Source organism: Panthera pardus, unplaced genomic scaffold, assembly GCF_024362965.1.
Source record: "Panthera pardus isolate Hobbes unplaced genomic scaffold, ASM2436296v1 HiC_scaffold_18, whole genome shotgun sequence".
NCBI classification, from domain to species: Eukaryota; Metazoa; Chordata; class Mammalia; order Carnivora; family Felidae; genus Panthera; species Panthera pardus.
The window spans coordinates 15,774,338-15,792,130 of record NW_026526743.1 but is presented as its reverse complement, the minus strand read 5'-3'; the positions used below and the strand labels follow the sequence as shown (position 1 = coordinate 15,792,130).

Below are 17,793 nucleotides of genomic sequence, written 5' to 3'. Positions count from 1 at the left end.
CCAGCCTCTCGACAGGGCTGGCCAGGTGGCTAGATCTTCCTGACCCACCCCACCTACTTACCTGTCATGGAGTGTTCCATCTCTGAGCTAAAACCTGATGCTCCTCTGACTCAGCCTCTCCCCTCCCCCCCCCCCAAAAAAACATCTTTTTCCAAAACGGGTATATATCCTTTTTCCAGAGGAGGTGGACCAGCTATTTCCACATCTAAAAATTCTAGAGTGTTCCAGACACTCTCCCAGTCTCCGCCCTTCTTGAGGCCCCATCTCCTCCCCATTCGGCCCTCCCCCAACCGGCATGGGAACCATGGAACAAGCTGTTCTCACATTCTCTCCTGGAGCCTGTGACACACACCAACGTCCAACGCCCCGCAACTCGCACCCACACTGTGCCCTGCTGGTCCCTTCCCCATCTTGATCTTGCCCCAGTTTCCAACTTCCTCGGCCATCCCACGAGTGCCCTCTTGCACCCTCCTCCCCATCTCTCTCCCTCCCATCACCCCTGGCTCTCTTCCCCAGCCAACCTCTGAATCCTTTATACCTTTGGCTCTCTCCCCGTTTCTCTATTGTCCCCCCAAATTCTTTGTCCTTATCTCCCATGAAGTCTCATCTCTGTGTCATTGTCCTGAGACTTGGCCTGTCCCTGGGTCCTGACTGTATCTAACCCCAAATGTGCCTCCCTCTTATTCTTTGGCCTCTCTCCTAATTTATGTGCCCTGGTTCTCTACTTCCCCTCACCGAATCTCTCCCGCTTCCCTAAATCACCGGCTCCTTCCTCCTTCTGTCTCTCCCTGATGTCTCCCTCTCCCACTGAATCTCCATCTCTCTTCTGTTCTCCCCCCTCCCGTCACTCCTGTGGCTCACTCATCTACCTCTCTCTCCAGATCTATTTCTTCCCTCTCCTGCTCTTTTTCTGATTCTCTATAAATGTGTGGCTCTGTGTCTCTCTCCTGATCTTTCAGTGTCCTGGTTCTCTCCTCATCCCACCTCGCCCAAATCTGCCTCCCGCCCAACCTCGTGTGCGTGTCATTCTCTCCTTGGTCCTTTCCCCTCCGCTCTTTGCCCCACATCCGGATGGGGGACCCCAGGTGAGGCGCTCTGGGGACCCAGAGGAGGTGCTCTGGGCACCCCCACCGCCTACCATAGCCCGGGAGGGGCGGCCTCTTCATCTTTCCATCCCTTCCCCCAGGCCCCAGCTCCCGCCTCCCCCCTCACTGCTGCTCACTGCAGCTGCAGCAGTCCGTTGCCAGGGCAACCACAGCTGGCTGGGCGGGAGCCCCCTCCACCCCATCCCCCCTCTCCTTTCCCGGCGAGGCTGGGAGGAGCTGGGACAAAGCCAGAGAAAGGCGGGGTGCAGGGGGGAGATGGAGGGAGATGGAGGTCGGGCCCGCTCCAGCTGTTAACCTTGGTCAAGTCTCCCCCTAGGAGGCCCCCATCTCCCCTTCTTGGTGGTGCCCCAGTCCAGCCTGGAGAACGAGGCAGTCGTGGCCAGAGGGGTCAGGCCCAGTTTAATACACAGAACAAGTTAATTCACAGCAGAGGCAGGCAATAAAGGAGACTCGTTTACAAGGGAGGGGGCATGCCTGGATTGGGGGAGACCCCCCCAAACCCACCACCTCCCCCCACTTGCAGTCTCAATTTCCCTTTTTTTTTAACCCGAACAACAAACACACACAACCACAAGAAACAACCACGCCCCCTCGCTACCCCCAAAATGGCCAGCGAGGGTGGCAGGGGGCAGCCCGGCCTGGCCGGTGGGGAACTGGAGCAGGGGAAGGGGGAAAAACTAGTCCATTGTAGAGTCTGTGCTTCTCATTCCAGCAGGCGCTGGGCAGGGGCCCGCCTTGCCCGCCTTGCCCCCCCAGCCGACGCCCACCAGCCAGGGCAGGCGGCAGGCACAGAGCGGGCAGGGTGGGGCTCTCAGGGAGGGAGCAGGAACGGAGTTCAAAACCATGGTTCACGTCATGCAGTATCCACGGTGGGCACCAAGAGGGGGCGAGGGTGGACACCACACCCACCTGCCCTGGGCACGAAGGGGGACGGTGCCCACACTGGGTGAGGAGGTGGGACAGCTGCAACTCCAGAAACTGGGGGGTGGGGCTGGTAGGCAGGAAGCTGGCATAGACCGGTGCCCAGTGGATGCGCTCGGCAGCACCCCCTCCACCCAGCCAGGCCTTATAGGACTCTTTGTATATATTAATTTCTTTTTTCTTTCTTTCTTTTTTTTTTTTTTAACTTTTTGACTTTTTCTTTAGAAAAACGCTGTGTCCGTGCCCCGGGCTGGCATCTACCACCCCTCATGCCCGCCCAGAGGCGGGGTATGGCTTTGAGGGGAGCAGAAGCCCCCGGTGCCCATTCGCCAAGGGATGGGGAAGGAGGGAGGAAGGGAGAGGGGCCCTGCTGGGCCCACCAACCCACAGGGCAAACATTCCACCTGCACAGAGGGAAGGGGGTGGCCCCGCCCCCTCTCAGGCTTCCCCTGTCCCCCTCCACTGTGGGGCACTGAGGGCGGAGAGAGCGTGGAGGAGCTCCGAGAGGCAGATAGGTAAGCACCACCCCAGAGGTCCGGGTGAGCCAGAGCCAGGCCTAGGTGAGGGTGATGTAGGCAGAGGCCTTCTCTTTCAGGTGCCGAAGACAGAGGTGACAACTCCAGCTCCCTGTGGGGGTGGCCAGAGGACAGGGATTTAGGCCCGGGTCCCCAAGAGGCTGACCCAACCTCCCAGCCAGCAGACACGGTCTTTGGTCTTCAGCCGGAAGACAGCTTTCCGACCCACCCGCCCCCGTGTCATGCCCACCTCTTCTCTCACCTTCCGGGGGCTCCGCCATGGGGGGGCTCAGGCAGTACATGTGGTAACCCCGATCGCAGTCGTCACAAAACAGCAGCTGGTCCTGGGGGGTGAGACCCGCCCAGCTGGCACCCTGGGGGCACGGGCACCAGAAACCGGGGTGGGGGGCTGGGGCAGGGGTAGGTCAAAGGGACCGGGGAAGGCGGTCCCTCCCACGAGAAAGGGCTCCGAGACGGGCTTCGCATCACGGAATCTTTGCGAAACCCTGCTTGGCCAAGCAAAACACCCCTGTGGTCGGCCGGTTTGCAATTCGCAGTCTGGGTTTTATAGATTCTGTGGAACACTTCAAACGCCACCGAGATGGTCTGACACCAGCTCTGGAAGCAATGGACGTTGGGTTCAGTTCCCAGCTCTACTAATTTCCTAGACGTGACCTCGGGCACGTCATTTCCCCTCTCTGAGCTCAGCGTCTTCTCTGCGGAGTGGGAACGAGAGCACCTACCTCGGAGGGTGGTTGGGAGGAGTCAGAGAGATGAGGAGCACTAAGTGCCGGGCTCAGTTAATGGACACTAAGCAATAATAATAATACAGGTTACTAGTGTTCACCAGGGAGGGGCTCCAGGGAAAGGCTTTAGGCCCGACTGGCAGAGGCGGAGGTGCCGGACGGGAGGCCACCTGGGGGCATGTCCCAGGGGAGGCGGGCGGGCACTCACGTCGTTCTCCGAGGTGCCGCACAGGCTGCAGGACTTGCACTCGATGCACTGCCAGCGGTAGGTCCGCACGGCCGCCGTCATGTTCACCGTAAACTGTAAACATGAGGGGTGTCCTGGGGGCCAAGGGGCAGGGATGCAGTTAGGGCTCACCACGCCCCCGGTGGTGACTGACCCCCCCGCCCCCGGGGAGGAGACGGCTCGGCCCCCACCCCTGGGTCCTAGGGCCGGAGGAGCTCCCGTGGCCCACAGCCCGACCCCGCCCCGCGCACGGTGCCCAGCGACCGTACCGCAAGCAGCGCTGCCGCGACCGTGGCCACCAGTCTCCTACCAGCCACCATGGTAACCACATTCTGCTCCCCAGAATACCATGGCAACCGCATTCCATTACCCGCAGTGCTGTGGCAACCACTTTCTACCACCCACAACACCCGGGCCGCCACATTCTGTTAGCCGCTGTGCTGAGGCAGCCACATTCCATTACCCACAGCAGAGTGGCCGACAGGTTCCGTTAACCACAGTAACGCGGCAGCCACGTCCTCCCAGCCACGGCGCCGTGGCAACCGCCTTCCACAGTGGGGTCCCCACGCTCTGGGTTCCCTGTGACCCAACGCCCGTCCCCCAGGACGGGCGGGCGACCGAAGTGTTCCCGGCGGTACCAGCGCGACGCCGATCCCACAGCCGTCGCACTACCCCAGTGCGGAGACCCCCTCAGCCGCCACCCGGTGCCACAGGTTACGTTCCACGCTACCCCCGTTGCCGTGACAACCCTATCGCACTCCCCGTGATACCATGACAACCACAATTCATTACCCACCGTGCTGAGGCAACCACAGTCTATTACCTACAAGCCCACCCTGGGAAACCACATCCCACTAACCGCAACTCCGTGGCAAGCGCCCTCGGTTATCCACAGTGCCCAGGCAACGGCCATCCATTACTCACTATCACGGTTCCCTACCCACAATGCCTTGGCAACCACCTTTCACTGCCCCTCGTGCCATGCTAAGCACGTGCTACGACCGGCAACGCCGTGATGACCGCATCCCATTATTCCCAGAGCCTCTCTGACCACCCCTCCCCCTCCCAGTTTCCCAAGGTCCTCAGCAGTTGAGTCCACTCCACCAGCTCTGGATGCCCCCAGCCCCAGGCCGCACTTCTCCGCCTCCCAGCCTCCAGATCGGGACTCCTGGTGTCCCCTCCCCCCGGGCCCCCAGCAACCTCAGGTGAGGGTATCACCTGATCGCCCACAGTCAGCACAGGAGATGAGGTCCTCGGGACACCCCGTCTTCTTGGAGCCACCCAGGCAGAAGTCACAGTAGCCGTTGGGGATGACAGTGCCATCGGGCGCCTTCTTGGCTGAAAGACAGCAGGCGGGGGGTTGACGTAGGCGGGCGGGGGCACCTAGTCAAAGGTTGCTGCACAAGTAGGGGCAGAGGGAGGCGTCCCTACCTGTGTGTTTCCTCTGTGCCTCAGGGACCCAGGCCAATTCTTTGTAAAACTCTGGGGTTGGGGGGACAGAGAGAGGGGCTCTCACCATAGGCAAGGCTCCACCCTGCCCCCCAGCCTCAGCCCCGGGATGGACCCCTTTATCCAGGCATGGGGGAGGTAAGGAGAGAGAGTAGCTACCCCAAGTTGTGGCCGCGGCAGAACAGGGATGGGAGCCCAAATAATTCTCATCAGGAGCCCCGAACTCTTTGAGGACAACTCACTCTTTATTAGGCAAAACTGGCAAATAACAGCTTTAGGAAGAGCCCCCCTGCTTCCCCTTTCTACCACACAACCAGTGCCAACTAAGCCCCGACTAGATAAAAACTGGGGGTACCACTGGCCAAGATCTGATATGCAAACAGACGGATGTTCACAAGAAAAATTCTGAACACAGAGGTGCCCGGTGCGTGGTGAGGACGGGGTGAAGAGACCGCCCTCTCCCACCAAGAGGTGGGCGCGAAGACAGTTTCTCCGCTGGCGGAGCCTCTCCCGAGCCCTCTCCCATCCCTCGGCTGTCAGGGCTGCCACGAGATTGGCACGGGCAGGCGCCGAGGGCTCCCAGGCCACAGACCCTGCCCCTCAGCCAAAGCTTAGCAAAAAAGGGAGAACGGGAGGCAGAGAGGGAGGGGAGTCATCTATCACCCCCCTCCCCAAGCTCTAATTGAAACAATAAATCAGACCCAGAAATATTACGCCCGGCCGGGAGCGAGGGAGAGATGGTTGGTTGCCATGGCAACCCCAGAGCCAGCATCCCCATGGTCGGTGGGGGGAGGGGACCGCTGAGCTGGAGATTTTCCAGAAATGTCTAATGTGCCCCCTCCCTCCCAGGCTCCTCAGCCCCCACTCCCGGGGCCCCTCACTACCCCACAGCCCGCCTGCCTGCTCACGTTTATGGTTGTTTTTCCGGTGGAAGGGCAGGGCGTGGCGCTCGGCGTTCTCCTCCCCCTCCTCCTCAGCCAGGTGGGTGTGGGTGTAGTGGTAGCTGAGCCCTGGCCGGTTCTTATACCGTTTCCCACAGACTGGAGAGCGAGCAGGGAGGGCCGGTCAGCCCTCCCAGCCCATGCGGCCTCCACCCTGGCCTCGGGGATCACACCTCCCCCCTCTGCCAGAGGCCTGAGCATCCCCTCCCGCCGGGCTCTAGAACAGGAGGGAGGGGGCCAGCAGGGGAGAGGTCCCTAGGCCCCACTCTCTCTTTCCCCCTCTTCAGAAGGACTCACTATCACAGACATACGGCTTGTCTCGGTCCTCCAGGGATGCGGTGTCCTGGCGTTTCCGGAGACCCCCGATGCCATATGCCTGGGGGGAGAGGCGGGATGAGGGGCCAAGAAGGGAGGCAACTGAAAGCGTTTTCATCACTGGAGCCTGAAAGGCGAACCGCAGCTCTGCCACTTCCTGACTATGGGCCTCGAGTAACCCCCTTGACCTCTCAGAGGCTTCCTCATGGGTGTGAAGGCGGCTCCGACCCACTATACAATCTCTGTTTTGCCAATGGGTTCATATATCTGAGCCTCAGCGTCCTCTTCTGTGCGATGGGCATAAAATCCTCTACCCCTTCAGGCTGCTCTGGCAATTAGGTGAGGCCAAACCGGGTTAGGGTCTGACCACGATAAACGCTCAGTGTATGGGATCCGTCACTGAGGAGAGAGGTGAGGGAGAAAGATTTGGGGGTGATACCTTTCCTTTAGCCCTGTTCTTCCTCCTGGGAATGTCATCCTCCAAGTCTTCCACCTCGAGATCATGTGGAAACTCCAGCAGCTGCTGTTTCTGGACACCAGAAGGGAGACTGAGGTCAAGAAAATGGGGGATGCTGTCCTTCTCTGTGGGAGTTGCGGACACAGCTGGAGACTGGGGGCGCAGGGCAAGCAGGGAGGTCTTCCGAACAGAGATGAGGTGTGGAAGGATGCGACTCAGGAGGCCCAGAGGCCCTAGGGAACCAGGGGAGATCGGAGAGCGGGAACAGGGTGCGCCAGGGCAGGTGGCGGGGGTGACAAGGCGGCCGGGGCCCCTGAGGGGTGGTCCCACCTGGCAGTCCATAATGGTCTCCTCCTCCTTCAACTCAATCTTCTTCTCCCCTGTCTCAGCACACAGCAGCGCCTCAAGGACAGGCCCTTCGGGGAGGCCACCCTCCTTCTTCAGGGGTGCCTCACAATCTGGGGACAAGGCCATGGTGGGAGGTCAAGTGGGGAAGTTGTCCCTGGAGGATTTCTCAAACTGCCCAGGTTGGGGAGCCATGCCCTTTGCTTCAGGAAAGAGGTGTTCCCACACTCGACCAGCAACAGACTCAAAGATTCAATCACGCATACTGGGAAGGAGGCCGAGACCTGGGAAAGACACGGCCAGGCCCTCGGATCCGCTCAGACACACTCAAACGGAGACACGCCAGACCTTCCCTCACTTACACCTGGATGCACGTGGAGAAACACAGATTCTCAAACAGGGTACACATGGGAGATACAGACGGATCATCTGGAGACAGCCAGACACACAAAGGAGGAGATACACCCAGACACTCAGATACACCCAGTCACGTAGAGGAAACATATCCGAACCCTGGGATACACCCAGAGACAATCAGAAAGAGACACTAAATCGTCAGCTATACCCAGATCCACGTAAGGAACACCCAGCCAGACCCTACCAGACATGTGGACACACACAGGGGAGATCCAGACAGACACATCTGGAGAGAATTACTCAGATGGACACACACGGACGTACACGGGGGAGCCACACACGGCGCCTCTGAGGCAATCGACACACCCAGAAAGACAGGCAGATGGACACTCCATGGCGCCTTGATCGGCTTAGGTCAGCGGGCTCTGCTCTGGTGGCAGGGTACCCGCTTGGGATTCCGGCTTTCTCTCCGCCCCTCCCCAGCCCGTGTGGGCACTCTCTAGATAAACAAACAGACAAACAAACTTAAAAAAAAAACCCACACAGATGGACACTTCAATATACCCGGACCCACACAGAGGACGAGGGAAGAGAAAGAGCCAGTGACTCTAACAGTGCTGGTCACATTCAAGAAGCGATAAGGCCAGACGGTCTGGTTGGACCAGCACACGTGGGCAGAGATACACCTGACATAGCAGATACTGGGGGAAGAGATTCTCCCAGACATTCCAAAGCATCCAGACACTCAAAAGAAGAGACACCAGACACCCCGATGCACTCAGACACACCCAGAAACCACCGGACCCTCTGGGAGACCAGACACACACGAGATGAAACAAACCCGCTAATGTCCTTGGAAACACCTAGAAAGAGACACAGATACTTACATCCACTCCACTACCGACGCAAAGGCTTACCACCAGACACTCTCACACACGCACACACACTCAGGCGCCCACAGGAAGAAAGACAGCCGCACAGCAGCACATCCCAGTTCACCGGGGAGGAGCCACCTAGGCACCTAACAGATAGCACCGGGCCCCGGAATACACCTGGGCCCCAGTAGGAGAAGCCACGTCCAAGTCCAAAGCAGTCACTCAGGGAAAACCGGAGAATGTCTGGACTACAGCCAGACACACACCTGCAGACACTCGCTAGAAGGGAAATAAAGGCAAATGCTCAGAACCACCCAGGCGTCACCACACACGGATCAGCGTTTGCCCTGGGCCCGGCTGGGGCCACCCAGGGGCACAGGATGGAGCTCCACCCACCGATCTTGTACTCGCAGGGCCGGAGTCTGGGGTCCTCCAGGATGTTAAGTCTCCGTTTCTTTCTCCAACAGCGCGCGGGGTACGTGTAGATCTGTCCCGGGGCCAGACCTGCAGGTGAGGAGGGCGGTGAGGACCGAGAACGCTGCGGCCGGCCGCAAAGCCGCTGCCCCGCCCCGCCCCACCCCGCCCCTGCCCTCCCAGCGGGTACCAGGGCCGCGGTGGGTCTTTTCCATCCAGATGTAGCAGTTGTTCTGGGCCACGCCGGTCTGCGAGTCGAGGAAGGGCAGGCGCAGGCTGCGCTCAGCGCACAGGCGCGCGTTGTAGCTGCGGCAGTGCTCAATGGCCTCGCGGTAGAAGTCCTCGCCTAGGCTGTGAGGGCGAGCGAGCGGGCGAGTGGCTGTCACCAAGGGCAGGAGCGCCGGGTCGTCCAGCACCCCTCCCTCAACGCGCCGCTCGGGAATGGGTGATCCGACTCCTCCAGTCTCTCCCCTCCTGTGGCTCCTGGACTCAGGAGCCCCCAACCTGAGACCCAAGCAGGCCCGGAGCCAACCGGTAGATACACACACATGATGTAGAAACAGACAAAAATACACCAAGACCCATCCATACGTGCACATATCAAAATACACAACACAAACAAATCACACAGGATTCACACACAAAGAGAGACATAGCCCAAAACTCACAAAGGAGAAACAGACAAATCTCACATACGTGCACACACAAATATCTACTGAAAAAAACACAAACATCGCAGATACATAGTGTGGGACAGGCACAACACACATATATCCACGCACAAATACACATCACATATCCAAAGACACACAACATAAACAAAGCACCCACACAAAGACACACAACATGCAAACAGATCACAGACACCACACTTCACACACACACTCATGCAACCAAAGACACACACATACACAAATGTTAGAAGCAATGTTAAAACAAACTACCCACATGTGCACCTACACACATATCTAAAGACACAACACAAACAAATCACACACGCACACACACACAATGTCCAGGCACACTATACAAAGAAATCGCACAGATTCACACAGGACACACACGTACACACAATCATAAAGATACACGATATAGAAAACCAACATCTAAAACACCACATATCCAAACACAAAGATATACACGTATACAATATAGAAACAGGCAAATCCACCCATATTCACACAAAAATGTACACATAAATACACGCACAACTACAAATCCAGACACAGAACACAAATGATGCGGCTTCAAAGGACATGTACATACACTCAAAGACCCAAATATCCCAAGATACCTGGTAGACTGAAAGATATTAAACACATATCCACACACATATCCAAACACACACACAAAAAAAAACAAAAAAAATAACAGTACAAACAAGTGACACACACTCCACACGCCAAGACAAAGGTAGTGTGGGCTTCACTTAAGTTTACCAAGGCTCCCGCACCTCCAGGCCATTTCACTCTCTCCCCAACCCCGGGGGTCGCCGGGCGGGACATGACCCCCTTCCCCGAAAAGGACCCGAAGAGGACTCCGAGCTCCCCACACCCTCCGCTCGTCCAGGAGCAGCGCATCGGACACCGTTCTTGCCAGAGACCCATGATCGCACACATTCGCACCCCCGCGCAGCACGGCCCACGGTGACAGCCCCCCAGACACCCCTTCGGCCCCACCCCCGGCCGCCACACACACACGCCCGCGCAGACCCGCCCGCGCGCCCTCCCCCACCTCCCGCCGGCCCGCAGCACCTCAGGGGGCCGGGGATGACCGTGGCCATCTTGCTCCCCGGGTCCTGCCCCCAGCAGGTCCCCGCCGGGTCGGTCCTCCCAGCGCTCGGGCGGGCGCTGAGGCCGCCCATCCATTCATTCCCGCGGGGCGGGAGCACCGGGACCACAGCCAATCACGACGGCGGGGCGGGCCCGCCCGGGCCATGCTGGGAGTCGTAGTCCCGGGCCCGGGGACCTGCGGGACCCCGCGGGGAAGCGGGTGCAGAGGTGGGGCCCAGGGAGCGCGCAGTCACTCACACACGTTCGCCCAGACGCACGTCTAGTCTCCCGGGCGGACACTCACACATGCACACCTGGACTCGCACACACCCACATACGGCAGTTTACACACACATTCACACGTATACTCACAGCCTCCCACGTAGACTCACGCACACTTCACTCCCACACCTTTACAGACTCACGTACATTTACACTCACACAAACACTTCAATGCCCTGAGACTTAGAGGTACCTAAGAGGTGCCCATACAGACGTCCACCGGCTAAGCCTGCGCTTGGCTCACTGACACCTCCCCCTCCCCCCTCCCCCCTCCCCCCTCCCCAGTCCCTCCCAGCTCCAGAGAACCCTATCTAGTCCCTCCAGGGCTGTCACTCTCACAGTGACCCCGCCCTGCTCTATCCCTTCCTTCCACGGGCTAGACCGCACAGTGCTACTTTGCAGCGGGAGCCACACCTTGTGGATTCAAATCCTGGCTCTGCCATTTGGTGGCCATGTGGCCTTGGGCAAATGACTTAACCTTTCTGGGCCTCGGTTTCCTCACGTGTAAAATGAGGATGACACCTCATTGGATTGTCGTAAGGATTAAATGAGTACATATGTGTAAAGTGTTTTTAAAAGGTACCTGGCAGGTAGTAAGTGTTCAGTAAAACTTCACTCATTCCACAAAGAGGATTTGATATGTAGTTAAGGTGTAAAATAGCCAACCCTTCTAGAAAGAATAATACCCTGGGGCGCCTGGGTGGCTCAGTCGATTGAGCGTCCGGGCTGCCGCTGGGGTCAAGATCTCACAGTTTGTGGGTTGGAGCCCCACGTGTTGGGCTTTGCGCTGATAGCACAGAGCCCGCTTCCACGCTGTCTCCCTCTCTGCCCCTTCCCCTGCTCACACGCGGGCACGTGCGTGCACGCTCTCTCATAAAAATAAATAAGCTTTAAAAAAAAGAAGAAGATGGAGGAGGGAGAAGAGGAGGAGGAGGAAGAGAAGAAGAGGAATGCCTGGTACATAAAAGATGCTCAGTATTTGTTGAACGAGTAAATATACTGAGTACCCATGATGTGTCAGACACAGTTCTAAGTACTTGATTCACTGGTGCAATTCTCATAATGACCCTCTGGGGTGATGCTATTTTTACCCCCCATTTTCCAGATGAGGAATCTGAGCCCCTGGTGGCTCTTTGAAGGTGGGACTAAGGGAGGGACTCACTCACCTAGATATCTGTACCCAAGTGCGTTTTTACTTCCTTCTTTTTCCCACTGTCACTCACACAGACTGTACCCTAAGCGATCCCCAGATAGTGAGCTGACCCACCAAGCTGCACCAACACTCACCTGGACCCCCCCTCGCGCCCCCCCCCCCCCCCCCCCCCCCCGTCCAAAGTTTGTGTTCAAGTTTGAGCCCCTGCGTGGATTAAAAACGCCCACAAATGTCCTTGTCCACCAGGGGGCTCTCCGGCAGACAGACTGCATAATAGCCTTCACCTCTTTTGTCACTTGATGCCCCTACCTACCCTCTGGTGAGAGACACCCCCAAGGTCTTCCATACTTATCACTTCTACACACACACACACACCTCTAGTGTCTCAGACCCCTCCCACAAACCACAAACCCTCCCCCATCTCCCCCAGATAAGGCCTTGACCTTCCCCCTCCCCTACCCGCAACAGGACAGAGTAGGTCTCTGCTTCATATCTGGTTGAGAGTAGGTGGCAAGGAGAGTAAGTCGGGATGCTTACCTGGAATGGTACCCACATTTTCACTCTGGTCTTCAGGCCCCTCCCCTGGTTACCCCGTATCTCATCCAGAGTAAGCCCTCCCCCTCTGCCCAGCAGCTCAGCTCAGAGAATGCCCTTGCCACCTTCCTCTCTCACCTCCCACCACCCACACATGCTTACACTTGCTCCCCACACCTCCAGCCTCAGACACCCCAGCTCACTCCTGCCCCACCCCAGAACCCTTGCATCCATTTGATCGGTTTGGAGGCTGAGTGTAGAAAACTCCATCACCTCCCCGGAAGCCCTTGTTCACCAGCACGATTGAGCCCCCCACCCCCCACCAGACCCAGGCTGAAACTTGCCTCCCTTTCCCTACCGCTAGTAACCCTCACAGATCCCCCTCCCACACTTGAACTCCCCTGCCCAAGCAGGGGAGTTCCACCCCCTACCCCCACCCCTGCAGACGCCTTAGAAGATGAGAGCAAAGAAGGGCACTGGCACCCGCACCCTAACGTTGCCCAGGCCCCCGCAATGCCCTATGTGGGAACTGGACCGCAAGAGAAATCAATATTGATGCTACGACTACTAATCACTACATTTAGTCAGGGTCAGGCTCTGTACTAAGTGCTTTGCAAAGATCACAAGCCCCATGGGATAATAGGCTCTGTTAGGAGTCCCCAGTACACAGATGGTAACACTGAGGCTCTGGAGGAGGGGGAGAAGGGAGGGGGAGAATTAGGGCTCAAGATGAGGTTTGAAACCAGGTAGTCAGAATACCCAGCCTCGCACTCCTCCAGCCTCCCACTCCCAAGGGGATTTGGCTCCCATTCTTTCAGAAGCCAGTGTCTGCCCTCAACCCCAGGACCTGTCTGAAGAGGAGAGCAAAGAAGGGCAAAGCAGGGCGCTGGCACACCCACCCCAACGCTTCCTCTGACCTCCTCCCAGAGGTCCCGCCAGGGTCAGAGGGAGGAGGCCAGAATGCCTGTAGATCCACCAACCTGCACAGGAACCCTGTCCCAGCCAGCTCGAGGGTGTTCCTCGTGGGGCACACCTCCGTCTGTGTGTTAAGACAGAGTGAGGGAAGCAGAAGGGTGTCACCGTCACACACCTCCTCACACTGACCCCGGCTCCGCACACGCCCTGCAAGCTCTCCTGCTCACCGCAAAGCCACACGTGTAGGCGCGTGCCTATTAACCTCCGCCCCACTCCTCTCCCAACAGACCCCGCCAGAAACCAGAAACAACTGGGGGCCTAGGGTCCAGCCATCAGGCCCGGCCTTTAGGAGGCTGGGGGGCGCTCCCGGCCCCTTCCCCCTCCCCACCCCCCAACACTCGCTGCTCAAGGTCAAGGCGGCGAGAGCAAGAGGTTGGGGGAAGGGGGGGAGGTCGCCACAGTCCCTTTGTGCGGCGCCGCGGGCGTTCGCCCTCCGCCTTCTCCACCCCCACCCCCACCCCCCCACCCCCCGGGCAGGGGCGGAGGGGGAGGGGAGTGCCGCGCTCGCCAGCCGGGGAGGGAGGGCGGGAACGGCCGCGCGCCTGTCACTCTGAGCCCGCTGTCACCGCCGGAGGAAAGGGGGTGGGGAGCGCTGGGACCCGGGAGTCCAGGATCCCGAAGAGGGAGCGAGAGAGAGAGATGGAAAGAGAGAGAAAAGAGGTGGCTAAGAGAGGAGAGGGATGGGACAGAGCTAGGCTTGAACCCGGGCGTCCAGGTTCCCAGCCACCGGGCCCAGGAGGAAGCTAACGCTCGGAGGAGGGACGCGGACAGGGAGAAAGGGAGGGAATCCCCCGAGATTGAGGGTGCTGCCAGCATCCTCTCCCGAAGCATCCGGTCCCAGATGCTCTGGTTAGATGTGTATGGGCGGGGAAAGGGAGGAATCCCACGGTCTAAACTGACCTGGGCGTCGGAGCTTCTAGGTCCCGAAGACCCGGGGAGGAAAAAAGGGAGCCAGCAGGGATCCGACCGGGAACCCCGACGTCTCAGCTCCCACCCTGCGGCCACGCGGGCCGAGGTCCCCGGAGAAGGAGAGAGGAAAGAGAAAGGTGCTCTGCTGAGGGGGAAGGAGGGTGGTGAAGACCCCGGAGGCTGAGGTCTGGACTTGGGCGTTCGTACTCCCAGCCCTATGCCCCCCGGCGCCCCCGGAGACACGGAGAAGGAGAGATGGAGGAGGAGGAGAGGGAAGCCCCTACCCCCACTCTGGGTGGGGAAACGGCCTCCGCCACCCCCCAACCCGCGCCACATTCCTTCACTGACAGCGACAAAGAAGAGACGCCCCCGCGACCCTGAAGGGGCTCCCGCCCCCAACCCCAAGGGGCAACAAGGGGCGGCAGGTCCCCCAGCGGTGGGGGGGACGAGCTGGAGGGCCCCCATTAAACTACCTTCCGCGCGCTGCGTCCCCCTCCCCAAGAGGCGGGGGAAGGGCCAGGGGTGGGGGGCGGGATGGAGGGACGTGAACGGCGGGGACACTCACGACTTGAGCGGGTTCTGAATGGCGGTGGCCATGGCCCGCTCGGCTGGGCCGCCTCCGGCCCGGGGCGCTGCTGCCGCCGCGCGCGGGCCCAGCCCGGCCTGCGCCGCCCGCTCTGCCGCCCAGCGCGCTACGATTTCATTCATTCTTGGGGCTGCGGCGCGAGCTGAGCGGGGCGGGCCGGGGGCGGGGCTCGGCCAATCCCCGCACCTCCCGGCGCACGACGGGACGTGGAGTCTAGGGGCGCACAGCGGCGCCCGAGGGCGCCCCTGACCGGACTACACGTCCCAGGGGGCGCCGGGAGGACCACACGCCCATTGGCTGCTGGGGATACAGGGCGGGGCTGGGCTCGTCCCAGAGCATCTTTTCCGCCTCCCTGGGGGTGCTCCATTCCCACCTCGGGCTCTCCATCCACCAGGAACCGCGGGCGCGGGAGCAGGTGGCCCCTGGCTTCTGGGTCTCCCCAGGGTATGTGGATGACCCAAGGATCTGTTGTGTGTTCTTGTCTATGCCTGCTTGTCTGGGTGTCTCTTCTGTGTAAGCCAGCCTGTAAACGAGCACAGAGGTTAATCGGTGTCTTTGTTCACTTAATCAGTGCTTGCCAGGTGCCGGGCACTTTTCTAGGCACTGGGACACAGAGCAGTGACCAAAGTCGCTGCCCTCAAGCAGCTCACCTTTTAGTGGAGAAAGACAAGATGACAAAGAAGAAAATAAATAGACAAAATCAATTTAGAAAATTATGAATGCTATAAAACGGCTTCTCTGAGAAGATGACATTTGAGCTGAGACCCGAGAAGTTCCAGCCAGGAGACAGGAGGGGAAAGGGAACACGCTCTGACAAGTGCAAAGATCAGTGAGAAAGCTGGTGTGATCGGAGCAGGATGAGTGAGGGGAGAGACAAGGTTGGGGACAGGGCAAGGACCCAGATCATGTAGAGCCTTGTAGGACATTACAAAGAAAATGGATTTTGTTCTAAGTGCAATCAATCATCGACTCTCTTCTTTTTCACACACACACACCAAGCCCATCAGCGAATCGTGTTATCTCTACATTCACAAAGCAGATCCAGGATCTACCCACTCTTCTCCCTTCACACCCTCCACCTGGTACTGTCCACCACTGTGTCCCGCCTGGACAACCCCATGTCTGTTCTCCCCATGGCAGTCAGAGTGCGCTACCTAAAACATATGGCGTCACAACGCTCTTGGGCTCAAAACCTCCGGGGGCTTCTTTCATAACTGGAATAAAGTGCAAAGTCCTCAGTCCGCCCTCAATGCCCCAAGTGATCCCCTCCCCAACCTTCATCACATTTCTAACCTCATCTCCCTCTTTCCCTCATTGGCTAACTTTGCTCCAGTCACACCGGCCTCCTCCCTGTTCCTGGAGCATTCCAATCCATGTCAGCCACAGGATCTTTGCACTTACTGTTCTCTCTGCTTAGAATATTCCTCCCCGATATCCACATGGCTCCATCCCTCGCTTTATTCAGGTTTTTGATTAAATGTTACCTCCTCAGATCTAACCTCAGCTAAAATAGCATCCCCCATAACTCTGTCCTCTGAAATGCCTTTTCTTCCAATGCATACCATAGTTTGTCATCTTGTACTAAATCTGTTTAGTTATTTGACTTAGTGTCTGTCTCTGCCCATTAGAATAATAGCTCTGTGGGGCGCCTGGATGGCTCAGTCGGTTAAGCGGCCAACTTCGGCTCAGGTCATGATCTCGCGGTCCGTGAGTTCGAACCCCGCGTCAGGCTCTGTGCTGACAGCTCAGAGCCTGGAGCCTGTTTCGGATTCTGTGTCTCCCTCTCTCTGACCCTCCCCTGTTCATGCTCTGTCTCTCCCTGTCTCAAAAATAAATAAAACGTTAAAAAAAATTAAAAAAAAAATAGCTCTGTGAGGGCAGGGATTGTTGTTCCATCCACTGCTGTCTCCCCAGTGCCTAGAACAGGGCCTGGATGGGGCGCCTGGGTGGCTCAGTCAGTTAAGCGGCCGACTTCAGCTCAGGTCATGATCTCGCGGTCCGTGAGTTCGAGCCCCGCATCGGCCTCTGTGCTGACTGCTCAGAGCCTGCAGCCTGTTTCAGATTCTGTGTCTCCCTCTCTCTCTGACCCTCCCCCGTCCATGCTCTGTCTCTCTCTGTCTCAAAAATAAATAAATGTTAAAAAAAATTTAAAAAAAAGAACAGGGCCTGGAAAATAGTAGGTGCTCAATAATTATTTGTTGAATAAATAAGTGAATCAACTAGTTGTCATGCTCCATTTGTCTCCTCGCCATCTACTCTGAGGCACACAACTAGCGGGGACAGAGAGTCAGGTGGGGTCCAGACTGTGCCCCACACAGACACTTGGACAACCTGAGTGGGGGGTGGGGTGCTGCATTAAGGAAACCTTCCCAGCACAGGGTCTAGAGTTCAAGGCAAAGAGAAGGGAGAGGTTAGCAGGCACATTCACTCCTTTCTAGAGGATTATGGTCCCCAGCTCTGTGTGGGCAGGCTGGACACAGCTGTGCTGGCTCTTCCCCGGGCTCTTAAGCTCACAGTCCAGTGGGTTAAGAGACCCGTCACCACACAATGGCCGCCAAGAGTGGAGGAAGCCCAGGCAGAGGGGTGGAGGCTGGGATAGAGAAGCACAGGCGCTGTGGGAGCCCAGAGGAGCCTCCTGACCCAAAGTGGGGCTTGAACTCATGACTCTGACATCAAGAGTCATATGCTTGGGACACCTGGATGGCTCAGTCAGTTGAGCATCTGACTTCAGCTCAGGTCTCGTGGTTCACCAGTTCGAAGCCCCGCATGGGGCTCTGTGCTGACAGCTCAGAGCCTAGAGTCTGCTTCAGATATGTGTCTCCCTCTCTCTCTACCCCTTCCCCGCTCACACTCTCTTTCCTCCTCTCAAAAATAAATAAACACTAAAAAAAAAAAAAGTCTCATGCTGTACAGAC

At 58.2% G+C, this 17,793-nt stretch overlaps 1 protein-coding gene across 12 annotated transcripts; it reads right to left on the bottom strand.

The window, feature by feature from the left end:
- Positions 1 to 1,482: 1,482 nt before the first annotated feature.
- On the bottom strand, positions 1,483 to 15,020 carry DPF1 (double PHD fingers 1). 12 transcript variants are annotated; one of them, XM_053906017.1, is made up of 12 exons: positions 14,858 to 15,017; positions 8,858 to 9,018; positions 8,650 to 8,757; positions 7,007 to 7,134; positions 6,659 to 6,748; positions 6,202 to 6,280; positions 5,872 to 6,003; positions 4,946 to 4,996; positions 4,733 to 4,852; positions 3,497 to 3,609; positions 2,793 to 2,916; positions 1,483 to 2,654 (listed from the first exon to the last, which is right to left on the bottom strand). In XM_053906017.1, exons 1-12 carry the CDS (start codon positions 14,998 to 15,000, stop codon positions 2,584 to 2,586), a joined length of 1,320 nt encoding a protein of 439 aa, XP_053761992.1. In that variant the 5' UTR covers positions 15,001 to 15,017; the 3' UTR covers positions 1,483 to 2,583. The 12 variants fall into 12 exon arrangements, with proteins under 12 accessions (XP_053761992.1, XP_019287737.2, XP_019287738.2 ...); XM_019432192.2 differs by having other exon boundaries at positions 2,805 to 2,916; positions 14,858 to 15,009; XM_019432193.2 differs by having other exon boundaries at positions 2,793 to 2,886; positions 14,858 to 15,009.
- Between the last annotated feature and the right edge of the window lie 2,773 nt (positions 15,021 to 17,793).